This window comes from Ranitomeya imitator, chromosome 1, assembly GCF_032444005.1.
Source record: "Ranitomeya imitator isolate aRanImi1 chromosome 1, aRanImi1.pri, whole genome shotgun sequence".
In the NCBI taxonomy this organism is placed as follows: Eukaryota; Metazoa; Chordata; class Amphibia; order Anura; family Dendrobatidae; genus Ranitomeya; species Ranitomeya imitator.
Genome location: NC_091282.1, coordinates 69,274,084 through 69,293,922, shown reverse-complemented (window position 1 = coordinate 69,293,922; position 19,839 = coordinate 69,274,084). Strand labels below are relative to the sequence as shown.

General features: G+C 40.7%; 1 protein-coding gene across 16 annotated transcripts in view; it reads right to left on the bottom strand.

The window, feature by feature from the left end:
• Window positions 1-19,839, bottom strand: part of CELF4 (CUGBP Elav-like family member 4) — a 1,519,496-nt gene that overhangs the window by 296,226 nt on the left and 1,203,431 nt on the right. For 9 of the 16 annotated variants that reach the window (XM_069747370.1, XM_069747257.1, XM_069747313.1 and 6 more), the window contains exon 4: window positions 921-1,049. The exons of 2 other annotated variants lie outside the window; for them this stretch is intronic. In XM_069747370.1, the coding sequence (XP_069603471.1) occupies window positions 921-1,049 (129 nt within the window). The remainder of the gene's footprint in view (window positions 1-920; window positions 1,050-19,839) is intronic. 5 more of the 16 variants (XM_069747380.1, XM_069747276.1, XM_069747304.1 and 2 more) reach the window with 1 other exon arrangement.

The following is a 19,839-nucleotide window of genomic DNA, read 5'->3' as shown; positions in this document are numbered from 1 at the left end:
TTCTATCTAATTTCCACAGCTTGATGAAACAATCAAAGCTTACGAGATATATAGCTGAACATTGGAGGCGCCCCAAAAATGAATATATACCATTTTTATGTTTCCTATGCTTTAAAGGGAGCTTGACACCAGGATTTTCCCATATAAAGTAGCACCAGCACCTGTACGCCCTCATAGACAGCATTCTAGAATGCTGAATATATGTTCCCAATGCTTCTAGAATGCTGAATATATGTTCCCAATGCGTTCTGCGTCACCCAAAACTGACCCTTTATTATACTCACCTCCGGGGCGGGGCGGTCTGATGGACTTCTCTGGCCTTGATCCGGTGCCTCCTCTCTTCTTGTGGCCGCCGTCCTCCTTCTTGCTTCATGTAGATGACGCATTTTATGTCATCCAAACAGTTTCCCCCTGCACAGGCGCACTTTTCTTTACTCCTCTGAAGGCATAGCAAAGTACTGTAATGCGCATGCTCGGGGAAAGGGCAGAGAGTGTCGACGCATGCGCACTGCAATACTTTTTAGAGAGAAGTACACTTGCACATGACCACGATGGAGGACACTGTGTAGAAAACGTAGGACACGTCATCCACATGAAGGAGGGAAGGAAGACAGTGATTGTAGGAAGAGATGAGGCTCCGGATCAAGACCCGCAACGCCCATCGAGCCCGACAGCCTTGCAGGTGAGTATAATAATTGGGGTCAGATATACAGCATTCTAGAGGGCGTACAGGTGCTGGTCCTATTTTATATGTAAAAAAAAACCTGGTGACAGGTTCCCTAAAGGACACTTTGTACATGAGCAGAACATACTAATCTCATGCCGACATGTATCTGCCAGTAGGACAGTCAACGGAGGTGTAATACAGAATTCTATCAAAAGATAGTAATGAAGTAGAAACCGAGCTGCATCGATTCTACCTTTGCTGTTCCCATCTGGTCCTCGAAGGATTGTACATTCTTCAATGTTCCCAAAGGCTTCAAATAGTCGGCGGACGTCATCCTCTGACTGCTGTTTATTCAGCATACCCACAAAAAGTTTTCTGTCTTCTGGAACAAAATTAAGAGATGCTTACCATATTTTACAAGAACCGCTGACAAAGCAACATGTGTTCAAAATTGAAAGAAAGTAAGATATATACATAGATGTATAGATAGATAGATAGATAGATAGATAGATAGATAGATAGATAGATAGATAGATAGATGATAGATAGATAGATAGATAGATAGATGATAATAGATAGATAGATAGATAGATAGATAGATAGATAGATAGATAGATAGATAGATAGATAATAGATAGATCGATAATAGATAGATAGATGATAGATAGATAATAGATAGATGATAATAGATAGATAGATAGATGATAATAGATAACAGAGATATATATATAATAGATAGATAGATAATAGATAGATAGATAGATAGATAATAGATAGATAGATGATAATAGATAGATAATAGATAGATGATAATAGATAGATAGATAGATAGATGATAATAGATAACAGAGATATATAGATAATATATAGATAATAGATAAATACATAATATATAGATAATAGATAGATAGATAGATAGATAGATAGATAGATAGATAGATGATAATAGATAACAGAGATATATAGATAATAGATAGATAGATAATAGATAGATAGATGATAATAGATAATAGAGATATATAGATAATAGATAGATAATAGATAAATACATAATAGATAGATAATAGATAGATAGATAATAGATAGATAGATAGATGATAATAGATAGATAATAGATAGATAATAGATAGATAATAGATAGATAGATAATATATAGATAGATGATAATAGATAGATAGATAGATAGATAGATAGAAAGATAGATAGATAGATAATATATAGATAGATGATAATAGATAACAGAGATATATAGATAATAGATAAATAATAGATAGATGATAGATATCTAATAGATAGAAAGATAGATAGATAGATAATAGATAGATAATAGATTGATAGATAGATAATAGATAGAAAGAAAGATAGATAGATAATAGACAGATACATAATAGATAGATAATAGACAGATATATATTAGATATATACTGTAGATAGATGATAATAGATATATAGATAATAGATAGATGATATATAGATAGATGATAGATAGGTAGATAGATAGATAGATAGATAGATAATAGATAGGTTGAGAGATAGACAGAGAGGTAGATAGAAAATAGATAGATAATTGACAGATGCATAATAGATAATAGATAGATAGATAGATAGATAGATAGATAGATTAGATAGATAATAGATTAGATAGATAATAGATGAGAACATTTTGACGGGACATTTTGTTAATATAAGTAATGTAGTTACTTTGTGCAGCTGATCAAAGTAAAAAAAAATAGTTTTTGTAAGTAAAGTAAGTAAGCAAGTAAAAAGCACAAGCGTCCAGTCCTCTGACAATTTATATTCCGAGGCTCAATGCTAAGCTGTCAGGATTGTCCCAACCTCCACCCTAGAGTGGAGACCAGTGGTGAGACCTCCAGATGATCCTTCTATGTGAATGTTCCTTCCCGGCACAGAGTGAGCAATCTCCTGAAGATGGAGAGATAATTAACTCATTTGTAATTAGCTGAAGCAAATCATAATCTCAGAGCAGGCCGCAGTCATGTATTGAAGGCACCGAAGTGACAGGATAATTGTAGTTTAATTCAGGTGATAAATTCACCCTGATTCATCCTGCAGAGTTCATAAAATAGATTTGGACGGTTCTTGCCATGAACCAATACATATGACCAGCTCTCCGAGCTATAGGAGCTCCAAGACAAAACTCACTCTGGACCAGTCTCACTAATCTCCAAGAGCAAAGACCTGAGGCCGACTGGTAGACATAGAACTCTCCCATCTTACGATTTCCTAGACTGACTGTTAGGAGTGACAGATGAAAGTTGTGTCTTATTCCAAAAACCAGCCTGGATGACAATGGCTACTGATTTACGTGCGTGGCTCGGAGACTTTCCTTGAGGCATAACTTGGATATCTGAAAAGTTAACACCATTCTTATCAGTTTTAGTTAAGCTGCTTGCAGCAATGGCATCCTGAACATTGATGTGAACTCTGCAGCCAATCACTGACCTCAGTGATCATGTGACGTACATGCTAGCATCACTGCTATGGCCACTGATTGGTGGTAGAGGTCACACGGTTGGACGTGATGCCATCATTCTAGAGAAGTAGACAAATTATTTTGAGAACCACTGGAGTTTCAGCACTGGAGTTGAAGGGATCGAAGAAGGTGAGTATTGTTTTATTTTGTTTTTAAGTTTTTAAATTCTGGACAATCCCTTTTTAAGAGGAAAATATCAATTTATATTATTGTTTCCAACAATCCCATGCTGTTCATATAGATATGTCCTTCTGTACTCTCTTGGGTGCCTCAACATTTCTTAACAATGAGTAGGGCGAGATGACCAGCTTTGTAAAAAAAAAAAAGTTTTTGTGATATTCTGTTCAGAGATGTTTATGCTATATGTGTCTGTATGTGACCATTGTCATTTGAAATGCTTTTGTGGTTTTTGAAATGGTGTAGTGAGAAATTGGGGGTCTTAGGGTGCTTCCACACTGCAATTTGTCCCATGTTCAGTGGTCCTGTTAGGATTTACATTTGAACCCTCCACAAAACAGGATTCAGGTGTCCGCGCCGATGGGGCCATTGGTTATAATGATTCCGCCAGAGTCAGTGTGTGCTCTGTCGTGCATCATTTTGGGATGCATACGCCTACTGGAGGCAGATATTCAGACATATTCTACTACGTCTGCGTGTTCACCTATGCTTATACGCTCCAAAATGATGTACAACAGAAGCCATCTGCACCATTATAGTTAATAACCTATCGGATCATACACCGGAATCCCAGTTTCCGGGGGCTTTGAACATAAGATCCAAAATGGTAACCATTGAGCATTCTTAGGTATCATTTTTTTCCAAAAAGTCAAGATGAATATACAAATAATGGGAATAAGCTGTTTATATTAATCCTTCCCTGTACAAGTACGGAGGATTATGTACTATTACACTTAAGGAAAATTGCATTTATTTGTGGCAGCTCTGAGTGTAAATAGGGATCGTACTAAGCATTAAATTGCTCCATTGTATCCTATGGGGACAAGTGTAGGTTTAACATGTGCCCTTGAAGAATGTAGCAGCAAATCCATTAATGGGGAGCAGCAATGAAGTCTATTGAGTCACCAAGGCAACTCTTTCCATGACTTCCTTCAATGTCAACTTATTGGCCTTTGCGTTTGTGACCACCGAATTATCACGCTAAGCCAAAACACGTTCCTTAGACCTTTCGAGACGGCAATTTAGATTACATTTCTCATCTTTCCCTCTCATCGGAGAATTGAAAGAGAACAAACAGTAGACCCCTTATTGTGTGGAGGTTTGGCTACCATATCATTAACCACCATCAGTCACAAAGCCGAACCATGGAAGAGCTAAAATAGAAGCTTATAATTGCAGCCACACCGCCGAGCCATGGACACAATAGACAGGATTTTCCTTGGCATGTGCCCTCGTAGACTTTTCACATCAAATTAAAGTTGGCTTTTCAAGACTTCAGAAAGGGTAATTGAAACACTTCTTCACAATTGCTCCAACTTAAGTTCTATCTCCCTCATCTCAGCCTGTATCATTCGTGCTCGGAGACCAGACAAGCAGCATGGCCAGACCTCACTTAATATTAAAGTCTGTGATTAAATAGGATTCGCCAAAAAGAGACAAAGAGCTGAAGACCTGCCAATTGTTAATCCCTTGTTCGCTGCGCTTAAAAATTCAATTTCTGTCTTTCGAGAGGGAAGAAAAGAAGGAGGAATTTACTAGGGGTATCTCATTCTGATGGGGTCTACTGATTTTCCCATGCACTTCAAATCTAAAGCCTCCCATTAATATGTATGCACATGACACACTTCTGATCTCTGATTGTAACTGTTTCTTTGGCCATGATTTTAGAAAAAGACCACGATTGGACAAAGGCGAAGCAAAAAAAGGAATTAGCAGTCATGCTGAAGAATAGTCTGCACACCAGTGGCTCTCCGTTATGGACATTCATCAATGAGGACCCCAGAAGGAGGGTCATTGTTTGACGGTTCCACTATTCAGAACACGCACCTGTGCCCTTTTTATGATTTTAGACCTTCTTCGTTAATCTGTAAGCTCTTGAGGCTGCGGCTTTTGATCTTTTTGTGATACGTTTTTGGGTATTGGATCGGTTAACATACTGCACTGCTGAATCAATCCGGTTCATATTAAAGGTTAAGCTCGGAAACACCAATTTTGAGTTAAGGAGATTTTCCATCTTATTTTTTAAATTGCTAAAAATAAGACACAAACATTCCTTAGGAGATTGGAAAACTTATTGTTTGTTGGGCATTCAAAGGCTGAGTGTCCAAACAATCCAGAGAATGGGGCTCTGACACCCAGTTTAATAAAACGGGAGGTAAGGTCCTGGATGGCAGGTATGTGTTACTGAGATGGTTTTATTTCGACTGGATTTTGGATCCGGGCTTTAGGAGTGACCAGAAAAGCCTGGGTGGGAAAGGTCGCTCCCATACTCCAGTCCTGATCTTACTGGTCTAATAAAATGCTTCTGGTCTAGCTCTGGTAGTACTAGTGTGCTGAGGCTGGACAAAGACAGAGTTGGCGGATAGTCTGTACTGCAGCCTGAGAGGTTCCTGTAATTGGTGAGACCATTTCAACGACTTTGCCTTCCCTAGAGAGAGCCAACTGTTTTGTTATTAATTTGTGCTGAAGGAAGGCTGTTTTCATTTTGGAGCAGCTAGACATAGTTTTGCCTATGTGTATCCATGCAGATACCAGAGAGCTGAAACCACCACACCAGGAAGCAGGTTCTGTAGAGCCCCATCTTTAATGGAGTGAAACCTCATTACCATTCACTGTTTATGGGACTGTCGGAAATAGCCAAGCACGGAGCCTGGCTTACTATTGCACCCCAATAGACAGTGAATATCACACAGGTAGGTGCTAGGGATTCCAGTGGTTGGACAACAAGTGATCAGTAATGTATCCCTTATCCAATAGCCTATTTTGGGAATAACCCTTTAAAATGATTGTCTGCTTCAGAAAACCCATTTTAAATAACTTATTATCTAAGCATTCAGATTTAATATAAATACATCCATTATTCAGGAGAACAAATGTTTAGCCAGAACTGAGAACAACCACAAAGGAGGATAACAACTGATTGTCTAGTGTGCCGGGTGTCACACTCCCACTGATCAGACATTAATGACCTATCCTAAGGATAGGCCATCAATGTTAAAGTCCTAGACATCCCCTTTATTTTTTAAAGTCTTTTGGAACTGCTGGTCTGCTGTCTCTAACATCATGTCCTCCATCTATCGGAAACTAAATCTTTCCAAAACTGAACTTCTTGTGTTTCTCCATTCTACTAACCTCACTCTACCTAACATCGAAATTACCCTTGAGGGTTCAACCATAACTCCCAAGCAGCATGCCCGCTGTCTTGGGGTCATATTCGACACCGAACTTTCCTTTACTCCCGATTTCCGATCACTCTCTCGCTCCTGTCACCTGCATCTTAAAAACATCTCCAGAATCCGACCTTTTCTCACCTTTGATGCTGCTAAGACTCTTACTGTCGCTCTTATTCATTCCCGTCTGGACTACTGCAACTCCCTTCTGATCGGTCTCCCTTTTACCAAACTTTCTCCTCTCCAATCCATCTTGAATGCGGCAGCCAGGGTCATATTTCTGTCCAACCGCTTCACCGATGCCTCCATCTTGTGCCAGTCATTACACTGGCTACCAATTCGCTACAGGGTCCAGTATAAACTCATCTCTCTCACCCACAAAGCTCTCCACAGTTCTGAACCGCCTTATATCTCCTCTCTCATCTCCGTCTATCGCCCTACACGTGCCCTCCGTTCTACAAATTACCTAAGACTAACATTCCCCGTATTCCGAACCTTGCACCTCCGTCTCCAAGACTTCTCTCGTGCTGCGCCAGCTCTCTGGAATGCACTTCGCCAGACATTCAGACTGATACCTAGCCCCGACCTATTCAAGCACGCTTTAAAAACCCATCTCTTCAAACAAGCCTACCACATCAACTACTCAGTAAACTAACTTTGCCCTGTTCCATCCTTCCAAATATTATCTGCATGTGAATCTGCACCCTACTATTCATCTGTCTCCACACCCTCCATGCACAAGATAACTGCACTTGATACTTGACTATTGCACTTAAACACACGGGCTGATGACCAGATCATGCAGCTTTATATGAAAATCCCTATTTATTATAATTGCCAGACCTGTAATAACAAGCACTTTTCACCTATTGTGTCCCCCCATTTCATTGTAGATTATAAGCTTGCGAGCAGGGACCTCACCCCTAATGTCACTGTTTAAATTGTCTTAACTTGTACTGAATTTATTGTTTGTACATGTCCCCGCTTAATTGTAAAGTGCTGCGGAATACGTTGTCGTTTTATAAATAAAAATTATTATTATTATTATAAAAAAGCGTAACATAGTATCAGTAAGAATTCTACTCTGCTGATTGTGAATCTATGCAGAAGGAGCTTGGACATGGGTGTAATTCCTAAAAATTTGTGAAGAATGTATTTTTTGCTTATTTTTTTAAATCTCATATTTTGTTATTTAATATTTTATTTATTTATTTATCTATTTATATAATTTTTTTTGCCACTTTGAGTCCTAATAAGATATATATTAGGTTCTTTAATTATGAGGCATCAATAATTAATAGCATGAAAAATATGACAGACTCTTCCGAACCATGTGTGCACGCGCCACGCTCTGTTCTCAATGCTTTTGTAGTATTCTAAATTAATTTCCTTTTTCTTTCCAAGAGGAAATTTAGATCCATTGTGCTGTCTGAAGGCAGGTGGACAGCTGGAGGCCGACATTGCTCCTGATCTAATGGTAATTCACACATTGTCAGCGTCTCTGATATGGGAAGAGTTTCCCATCGAATCACATTTTCTTGGCGATTGTAATATAACGTTATATCAAGGTACATTGTGGGATTCACTAGACTCTTACAATATAGCACCAATTATTCTCTGATATTCTGTACTCAGGCTATTCCCAATAAGATCCCTTTTGTATGATTTCTTACTATTTGAGCTCTGTTTTGGTTATTGATTACTTTTTTCTTCGAGGCTTTGGTGTGGTCAACACAAAGTTTGTCCTAAGGTGGTAATAAAGAGTAGATGGGCGACAGCCTAACCCAACGACTACAGCTGGATTGTTTGAACCATTCCAAAGTCCCATGTCTTCTTCAATGGCAGAAGGTTAGAAGAAGTGTCTGGCATGTCGAATTCTGACTTCTGTTATTTTTTGGGGATCTCAGTGCTGATGAGCTACCAACAGAGGTGTCTGGCAATGTTTTTTTTTCCTCTCTCCCTTTTGTGAGCACAAGTAGAACCATGTATACATGAGGGTCTGAAGAAACAAGTGTTCAATCGAAAGGTATCTAAGATGTTTGACCAGCTTTACAGTATCTAAGCAGACGGCCACCTCTGCATTAGAAAAAAAGTTGAAGTGGATGCGTACTAGTGGTGACTTTTCAACAACTCATGGTCAAAAGGTTCAGAAGAACTCCAGTTGTATGTTGACATTCTGAACCAGGAATAAATATTAAGTCTTCAACCTTCAACTTTCCTCTTCCTTCAGCTACATTTTTATTCACTACCTTATCCTCTACACAAAATTATACTGTTCTACACAACAGTGCTCAACTTTCTTGTGTCCACCAGATAAAGTGAGTCCAAGGGTCCACTCTCCATCAAGACGGCCAAATAGATTTTGAAATGACTTTGTAAGTAGACCCAATTGGAAATGTCTTCTGCAGGACATGGGATCACCCTGTTTGAAGCTAATTATTATATCTCAGTCTGGACCCACTGGGGGGGGGGTTCATCCATTACCCTTGTAGATTAATCCAACTGTGCGTTTGTTCACTCAGTGCATTCTCACTCAGATTTTTTTTATCAACCCATAAGTTTTCAAGCTCCTGTTGTATGAAAGTTATGAATTAGTAATAGTGTAGAAAACATGTTTGAGACTCGCCGTCTGCGCCAAGGTGATGCATTCTGGTATTTACCCACTGAAGTTAAGTGGCTCCTCAAGAAAGTGTAAATTTAGATAGTTTCTCTATTCCTCATGTTTTCAATAAACAATCCCCAAATTGTAAAGTTTATCCATTTAATGTTTTTAGATCTCCTAGATGAACTGTTTATTGCATGGTGATTTCTCAAAAGTATTATAGCAAAGGACGGACACCTCAGGGCTTCAGAAGAAATGGTTCATTAAAAGAGCTTTGTAGCTTCTGAAGTTACTCAGTTACACTTTGTAAGACTCTTGGTACCTTACAGTACCCCTGGGGCAGATCTAAATGAGCCATGCACACCCTTGCATGACACATCTTATTGCTTTTGAATGGCACATTCCTCTGATGAGCTCTCCACTTATGCTGGAGTCTGGCACAAGATTCCCTCATCTCTGTCCATTTTGCAACCTGAGGTCCTCAAGCAAAGAGGCACAAATGTGACTTCTGATGGGCTTTAACCATGCGCACAATATAACAGCAATACATTATGAGTAACTGTGCCTATCCTGTGCTCTCTCTAATGTAACTACTATCTGTGGAATCCTATGACCTTCCATTTCCAAACTACAGGTGAAATAAGAGAAAAACTATGCTGATGTGCAATTGTGATCAAGATGCAAAATTATCTGCAATTTTTCCCCAGATAAATCAGGTCTATCATTGGTAACGTTCACATTTGCGTTGTTGGGCGCAGCGTCGGCGACGCAACCAACAACGCATGTACACAACGCAGCGTCTTGCGACACATGCGTTGTCATAAGATCATACAGAGCAGGAATTTCGGCGCAGGGAAAATGCTACAAGTAGCGTCCTCTGCGCCCTGTCTGTGCGTCAATATGACGCATGCGTCGTAAAACGCAATACAACGCATACCGGCGCATGTCCATGTGCTCCCATGTTAAAGATAGGGGCGCATGACGCATGCGTCGGTATGTGTCGACGACGCTGCGCCCAACAACGCAAATGTGAACGTAGCCATTCTGTGACATCACAGGCTACCCCGGATAACTGAGGTCTATCATTCTGTGACATCACAGGCTTCCCTAGATAACCCAGGTCTATTATTCTATGACATCACAGGCTTCCCCGGATAACTCAAGTCTATCATTATGTGACATCACAGGCTTCCCTAGATAACCCAGGTCTATCATTCTATGACATCACAGGCTTCTCCGGATAACCCAAGTCTATAATTCTGTGACATCACAGGCTTCCCTAGATAACCTAGGTCTATCATTCTGTGACATCACAGGCTCCCCTAGATAACCTAGGTCTATCATTCTTGGACATCAAAGGCTTCACTAGATAACCCAAGTCTATCATTCTGTGACATCACAGGCTTCCCTAGATAATTCAGGTCTATCACTCTGTGACATCACAAGCTTCCCCTGATAATCCAGGTTATATCATTCTGTGACATCAGAAGCTCTCCCAGATAGCCTAGGCCTATCATTCTGTGACATCACATGCTTCCACTAATAACTCAGATCTATCATTCTGTGATATATATCAAATCCTCTAATAATAATAATCTCTTTATTCATATAGCTTTAACATATTCCACAGCGCTTTACAGTTTTTGCATACATTATTATCACTGTTCCCAATGGGGCTCACAATCTACATTTCCTATCAGTATAACTCAGGTCTATCATTCTGTGATGTCACAAGCTCCCCTGATAACTCAGGTCTATCACTCTGTGACATCACAAGCTCCCCCAGATAATCTAGGCCTCTCATTCTGTGACATCACAAGCTCTCCCTGATAACTCAGGTCTATCACTCTGTGACATCACAAGCTTCCCCAGATAATCTAGGCCTATCATTCTGTGACATCACAAGCTTCCCCTGATAACTCAGGTCTATCACTCTGTGACATCACAAGCTTCCCCAGATAACTCAAGTCTATCACTCTGTGACATCACAAGCTTCCCCAGATAACCCAGGTCTATCATTCTGTGACATCACAGGCTTCCCTAGATAACCCAGGTCTATCACTCTGTGACATCACATGCTTCCCTAGATAACCCAGGTCTATCACTCTGTGACATCACAGGCTTCCCTAGATAACCCAGGTCTATCACTCTGTGGCATCACAAGCTCCCCCAGATAACCTAGGCCTATCATTCTGTGACATCACAAGCTACCCCTGATAACTCAGGTCTATCACTCTGTGACATCACTAGCTCGCACAAGATAATCCTATTCCATCGCTGTGTGACATCCGAAGCCCACCTTAGATATCAGTGCTTCATCACTTTGTGACATCACCAATTATTCTCAGATTACAGAGCTTTTTCAGTATGTTCTCAATCTGCCCTCTTGCAGGTGTCCCTCATCAGACTCATTCCATTTATTCTCCAATCCCAACAATAAGGTTTGATAGCATTCAAGCTCACAGTATGCTATAAAACGTAATACCGTAAAAGACAAAAACAAAAGGCATTCAAAATCCTGAAGCCAAGAATACAGAAATAGCATTTCAGGAGTATAAGGATCTCAACAAGAAATGTAAAAAAGGAGTCAAGCTAGCGAAGTTAGCCACAGGGAAACAAATCACGAACAACATTAAAATAAATCCCCACTTTTTTTATAAATACATTAATGACAAAAAAGCGGATGTATTGGCCCCTTCAAAGATGATAATAACAAGATAATTATAGAGGACAAGGAAAAGGCTGAAATATTATACAGGCACTTTTCATCCTTGTTCACCAATGAACTGAATGTTCCAGGGATCTTTCAACAAGGCAAAAAACAAAGTTCACCATCTGATATGACTAGTTTAAAGCAATAAGAAGTACGCCTGCATCTGAGAAAATTGAACATTGACAAGTGCTAATCTGGAGGTAGGTAATGCGGCTGATGTGATTTATCTGGACTTTGCAAAAGTATTTGATACTGTACCACATAATAGCCTTATACTGAAGCTACAGAAGCAAGGACTGTGGAAAACTATATGCAGATGGATAAGGAATTGGCTAAATGACAGGAAATAAAGAGTCATCATAAATGGTACATTCTCCAAATGGGATATAGTCAGTCGGGACCGCAGGGATGTGTGCTAGGACCGATTATTTTTAACCTCTTTATTAATGACCTTGTGGATGAGATTGAGAGTAAAGTGTCAGTCTTTGCTGAAGACACCAAACTATGTAGGATACTAAAATCTGACCTAGACATTACAATATTGCAAAATGATCTGGATAAGATGATTGAATGGGCAAACACTTGGCAAATGAGATTTAATGTAGATTAGTGTAAAGTAATGGACCTAGGATGAAGTATTCCTATTGCTGCTATACATTAAATGGGAGTATACTCGGGACTACAGATCAAGAGAAGGACTTGGTTATTGTGGTTACAAGTAAGCTGAGCAGCAGTACTCAATGTCAGGCAGCAGCTGCAAGAGCAAACAAGATTTAAGGGTGTATAAAAAGAGAGATAAAATGCAGCAATCCCAATGTATTGCTAACCCTTTATAAATGACTGGTGAGGCAACATCTAGAATACGGGATCCAGTTTTGGGCTCCACATTTTAAAAAAGATATTCAGAAGATAAAATCAGTTCAACGACGAGCAACTAGATTATTACAATGGCTAGAAAGCCTCTCATATCATGAGAGGTTGGAAAAGTTGGGCTTGTTTAGCTTAGAAAAAAGACACCTCAGAGGAGACCTCATTTACATGTATAAATATATGTGTGGTCAGTACAAAACACTGGCGCATTACTTATTTCTTCCAAAGACCATACTGAGGACCAGGAGGCCCTCACTACGGGTGGAAGAAAGGAGATTCCTGCAGCTAAACAAGAAAGGGTTCTTTACAGTCAGAGCAGTCAGAATATGGAATGCCTGACCCTAAGAGGTAGTAATGGCCGACACTAGAACAGCTTTTATAAAAGGGCTGGATGATTTCCTTACTACACATAACATTGCGGGTTATAGTTAAATTAGTGCCAAAATGTACAATTGGTGGAGAAAGGTTAAACTTGATGGACCGAGGTCTTTTTTCTGCCTATGTAACTCTGAAAACTGATTTGCTTATGACTCTTTTATACTTGCCCACTAGTTGTCAGTATAGGTGAAACTTATGGAGTCATACCATATATTTTACTAGAAATACAGAACTAAATCTGCTAGGTACCGAGAGAGTTAACATCCAGGTGGCAACCTGATTTTTATGGATGGAGTTGACCATGAAGACCAGCCCTCCCTCTCCACTGTGATCAGACCCTGTAAAGAAAGCTCTACATCTTCTCTCTTTGTTGTTTTAGGGTCACAGGACTGAATTGTGTCTCCTCTGACTACCCTTCCATTACCATTACCCCCCTTTAAATCTGATGGAAAGTTAGGTGAGCAGGTGAAATGATTAAATGGGGAAAAATAAAGGGTTCACGATGGAAAACATCATTATGACTCCTCCCTTGGCTTTCTGTGTCTGGCTTTTGTGTTACGAGGATCCTTGTAGAATTTCTCTATCACCCCGCAGGAAAGGCTTTAATAACTGAAAGTACAGAGTGTCAAAAGGAATTTTTCAGTCTTTGACAGCTCATAAATTACAGTTCATTGGCTTCTTCTGGGGCTCTGATTTAAATTAATAGGCAGTCAAATCTATATTTTCTCTGCTGTGTCCCTTGACGCTATGGCGCAAGGCTTAAGGGCTAACAGAGCGGCGGAGGATCATGTATTATCCTTGGTTCTAGTAATCATCTATTTGTATTGAGCCAGCTGGGCAGAGGCCCACACATCAAGTCATTTCACATAGAGCCTCGGAGCCCAAAGACTATCTATTAAATCTGTGAAATAAATCCCCTCTAACCAAAACCAAATTGGGTTCTAGAGCGAGAGAGTCACCCACCAGGCAATAAATATCATTGAAGACACCGGGAACGTGACGCAGCCACATGAGGAGGATCAAAGACTTGGTTTTATAATTAAAGGGCAACCAATTAATGAATGTTCAGTTATGCCAAGGAGAGTTGAGAAGTCAAGATACAACATCTTGTTCTTCATCATCTTGACCACTCAACTCTCCGCGACAGGACATCGATAGAAATCATGAACAAGATATTGAGAAGTCCAAATACCCAAACCAAAGGACTGTACTTGTATGTGAATCCCAGAAGAATAATGCAGCTATGATCTACTGGAGTTTAATTTGATGAAGTTGAGAATAGAGTTATCTGTCATAAGTGTCCGAAAATGGGAATCGGTAAGGTTAAGACCAGAGTTGGTCTCATTGACCATCAACATACAGAAATGTCCAACCTTACCTTTCCTCAAATTCGGTTTAGAAGTGCTCAATTATTCCATACATATTCAATACAATAGTGATATGCTAATAAAACCTTCAACCTGTTGCAATTAATGGACGGACATATCATTGGTGCAGCAGCACGGGGGGCACACTAGATAAGGTGGACCATTTCTATGTCCAAAACGTGAAATTGTGCATTATAATGAGCAATTGAACTGGAAAGGGCCCATATACTGTTCTTGCACAGGGACTTTTTTCTATGTCCTCTAGTGCCGTACTTCATAACACGACCACTAGCGGGCCACATATAGACACATATAGAATAAACAACTCCCAAAAGAGTATCAGAAAATCATTATTTTTCAAAACTGGTCATCTTGTGACATTTATATTGGGATATGTCCAGCTAAGAGGTAAGGTGAGGAATGATGTGTTGAGTTACATCATCAGCTATGACTGTCAGACATGACTATCTACATTGACTAGTCTCCCACTGAAAGCAACTTTTATAAGGCCACCACTGAAATAGCCGGAGAACCTCATTTTGTACCCTCCAAAAAATCATGGAACTCTCTAGAAAAGCTAGGCGGCAAATGGGAGAACTCATCTCTGCTACATCTGATAATATCAGCTCTGCCGCATCTATACTTTATGGCTTGAACCCAAATTTCTAGCGCTAAAGTTTAGGAATGTAAAGGGGTTACACGGGATTGGGCAAAACATCACGGATTAAGTGTAAAGCAGTGCCACCCCTTTTCACAGGTTATGTCTGGTATTGCAGCTGAGCACCAATGAAGTGAATGAGGCTTGATTGCAATACCACACCCAACCTGTGATCAGGGATGGCGCTGTTTTTAGAAATCATCAGCCATATTTTTCTAATCCTATATAGGGCATCTGAAGTACATGATATGAATAACCTCATTCCCCCAAGGACTAAATGCAAAAGAAAGATTTTGATGATGAACTCAATCCTGCTACATCTGCATTCGGAATGATGTGGTCGGGGGGGTCCATGTACATAACTAATTACTGCATGTTGAGCATGGTTGTTAGTTGAGATGATTGGACGGTTCATCACGTCTCGGTTTCCCTTTCTTCTTCTATTTGTGCAGTCATGTCTCCATTGTATTTGACAAACACAATGGGTGATGTAAGTCAGACATGATGGGGATGGCAGGGAGGCAGATGCCGCTTGTGTCTAATCAGGTTTGCTGCTGGTGGAATGACCTGACAGTGTCATCTTGGGATGATCATAGCGTATAAGGGGTCCGCATCAGAGGATTCTGTCTCCGCTGTCTCATGATTTAGTTGGAGTTCCGATATGCTCATTATGAAAATGTAGCAGAGACGAGTTTGCTTTTGGTCACATCTTAAAGTGACTCATATCGCAATGTGATGTTATATTGTCCTGTAGGCAGAAAAAATACATTCTAAATCCTACAAAACTTTATATATACCCAAGTATAAAACTATAAATAACCAATATATATATATATATATATATATATATATATATATATATATATATATATATATATATATATATAATAATCCAATCAAAATAATGTATGACACACATAATATTAAAAAGTAACATCTTTATAGATCACAACATATAAAAAATGCAAGGAATACATGCACCCCCAATGTAGAAAATGGAAAACTCATAAAAATATTAAAAAAAATCAGTAGGGGAGGCAGGGATACAATACAAACGTCAGATATAGTAATATAATCAATGTCAGTGATGTGTAATATATCAATGTAAAAATTCCACAGTACTAAATATAGTATAATTAATGGAACAGACTCTGGAATGGGGTTCAATTAACAGTGGACCTCCACATGGGTCGGCATTGGGCCTTCTTCTTATTAATATGATACTGAACTCTCCAATGTAATTAACACAGAGGAGGATAATTTAATAATATAGATGGATTACTGTAAGTTGGAGGCTTTGGCTGACAAATGGTAATTGATGTCTAATGTGCATAAATGTAAGGTCATGCATTTGGGCAGAGGAAATATAATGTATTATTATATACTAAATGGCAAAACATTAGATAAAACTGTCACTTTAAAAAACTTGGATTTATCAGTGGACAGCAAACGTAGTGATCAGTGTCAGGCAGCTGCTGCCAAGGCAAGTAAAATAATGGGATGCATTAAAAGAGGCCTAGATGCTCAGGAGGAGAACATAATTTTGCCTCTATACAAGTCACTAGTGCAGCCACACTTAGATACTGTGTACAATTTTGGCTCCGGTGTATAAGAAGGACATACAGTAACTGAACTTGAGTGGGTGTGCACCCTTACCATCCCATGAATTTAAGTATGGACTCCACTTTCACATGATATCCATTCAATATAATATTATGACATGTCAGCAAAACCTTAGACAGGCTGCAAATCCCATTATAGCCACTGGGTGGCCAAAGTAAGACACATGCGGTATAAACGTCTCCCGACAGTGTCATGTTTTTTTTTTTTTTTTTACTTGGCTGGCGATCTTGTGCCGCCCATCTTGAGATATGAAGAGCTAAGAGGATAGATATGAAATGAATTGTTTATAATCTGATGGGAGGTGCAGTGTTTAGCTTCCTACTCTAGGTACGCGACTTCATATTTCTTGGATTTCAGAGGAAGTTATACAGTTACTGTGTGAGTCTTCGGAGATCTAATGAATGGTCACATATTAAATGACTTGTCCAGTTCGAAGCCAATGCAGATATGCCCCGATCACATCCTAATGAATAACTCCCAATCTCGTCATTAAATATTTACACCCCGAGCCGCCGCGTTCTTCCGTTATATGAAATATGCTGCGCTTCGCACCGCCAGGGCCCAGAAATAAAGTAACCGTGATATAAGGCAGCTTGTATAACAGAGCTTACAATGAATGTGTCCGCATGACACTCAGCTCTGCTACCTCTGTAGTTAGCCTGGATAAATAACCCGTAGGAGGTGAGCGGGGACGTGCCGCCAGGCGGCTGGCTGTACACTGATACTTCATTCACCACATAAAGCCCATAATCCTGGCGGTGTATCACTGCATTCTCTGCAGCGCATCTCCCTCTTTTGATGCCCTGATTGCCTTGCAAAGCGAGAAAGTCCATAAAAAGCCTCATTTCAGTGAAGTGGGACATATTTCATCCGGCGCAATGGGTCATTGTGTGCGCTCGTACATGCACTATTGAACAGCACCTGAATACTCCCTTTTTGGTGAATGGGCTATTGAGAAAACCCAAAGGCAGCAAAGTGATTCTAACAATAGGGTAAGCCAAGCTTGTTCAGGGCCGTGTCATCGGCACAGCAGAGTTCATACAGCTATAGGGGATGGCAGCCATTACATATGGCCGACACCGGCCCCTGCCATTGGGCCCTTTTATCAACAAAGTCCCTATTAAAGCCTACCCTTGTTCTGGGCTATATGATCCTACACAGAAATCATCCTCTCTACTCTGAGTTATATGGTTGGAGGCAGGAAAACACATGACTAGGGATGGAGGAGTACAATAGCATGAAAAATATCGGGAGGCCAAATGTCGCATTGCTTTCTTTGCTCACAGCCCTACTGTATGTATATGTCATGGTATCATCACTCACTGTGGCGTATTGACGCAGTGAGTGACAGCTCAGCCGCCCGATATGATCTGTAGTGTGCTAGTGTGTCAGTATAGTGAGTGACAGCCCTGTCGTTCAATCTGAGGCTCAGGCATGCTGGACTGTCAGTATTGTGAGTGACAGCCTTATTGTCCAATCTGAGGCTGGGGCATGCTGGGCTTTCAGTATTTTGACTGACAGCCCTGCTCCTCAATCTGGCCTAACATGCGGGCATTCCTCAAGGTGGCTCTCATTCTCAATAATTCGCTAACTATTTAGATGACTGGCTATGCCCAGACTATTGTCAGTTGTAGCTTTGATCAATGATGTGTGTGCTCAGTGCTCTGTGTCTGATTTCCTGATCTTTGTTGTCGGACCTTGGATTTGTCTTGACTATTTGAGTGTATTATCCCTTTTGCTCTTGACGCTCTCTGACCTCAGGTACTTGACCCCGGAGTTGACCTTTCACTATCCGTTTCTTTTATCCCTTTACTTTGACATACTCTCCAGGTATTTGACCCCAGACTGTTTCCTGATCATGCCTTCGTTTTGCTCCTTTGTACTATGAGCCCTTCTGGTATAATAATAATAAATTTTATTTTTATAGCACCAACATATTCCACAACACCTTATAATTTTAGAGGGGACTTGTAAAGACATTACAGAGTAAATGTGGCACCCCAGGAGTTCAGGTATTGCCTTCCTCTTGGGGAGGGTGATGCCATGCCTGGAGACGAGGAGGATCCCTTTGACAGGTAATCTGTTCATGCAACATTTTCTGACTCCAGGCCAGAAGGGGGAGCTCTGAACCCGGTTTCAGGGGAGCTTCCCTAGATAGATATACATTCTGGTCTGGAGGAGGAGTTAGTTAGTCTGTAGCAGGCAAGGAACAGTGAAGGAGCACAGGAAAAGTCAGGAGCTAGAGGAAAGCTGCGAGTGAGCTTCCTCTAAGCTGAAGTGCAGAAACCGGGCACCGGGAGGCCAAGGCTGTGTGGAACTACAGGTCCCACAGCAGAACTGGAGGGCAGGAAATTGAAAGTGACTTGCCCACATTGCACCCTGAGGTAAAGCAACATCCATAGCCCGGAGTCACCGTGGATAGAGACCCCAAGGAAACAGCTCACGTTGCCTACCATGCAGGAACTGTCCCAGGACAGAGAGTAGGAGAGGACCTTGACAGAAGCCCCAGGCAGCAAGGGACTATTAATTAGCGTATAGCAGAAGGCTCCCAATCTAACCTGGTAAAGGGGATTCCTCTCGTTTTCAGGCTGCCTGGACTCCATCGACACCTGTTGCCAGTATCCTGAACTGTGGCTGTCTACCATCAGTAAACTATTTAAAGAGACGGCAACCCTGTGTCCTCCGTTTATTCTCCAGCACCACATCATCCATGCCAACCACACCGGGAGCCCTGGGGACTCAGCTTCACCTGTGGGAAGTCGCACCATCCCTGCTGCCAAACATCACACCAGAAGACCCCTTTAAGCAGCGTCGGTCACCCCTGACCGAGTACCACAGGTGGCATCACAAACTTTTATTACTTCACAAATCCCTTTAAAGACCGTCCCTTTTACTTGGGCGCCCAGGGTCACAGACCGGGTCACCACCACCGTGACTACCCCTTTAATAACAGCCAGACCCAGTACTGAGTACCCCATGGCCCTGGCTGGCGTTCCATAAGCATAACTCAGATATCAAAAGGAGTGAGGGCCCTGCTGCGCGCAAGCTACAATCTATGAGGAAAAAAGGGGGGACACAAAAGGTAAATGGTAAAATGTGCTTATATTGTACAATACAGGT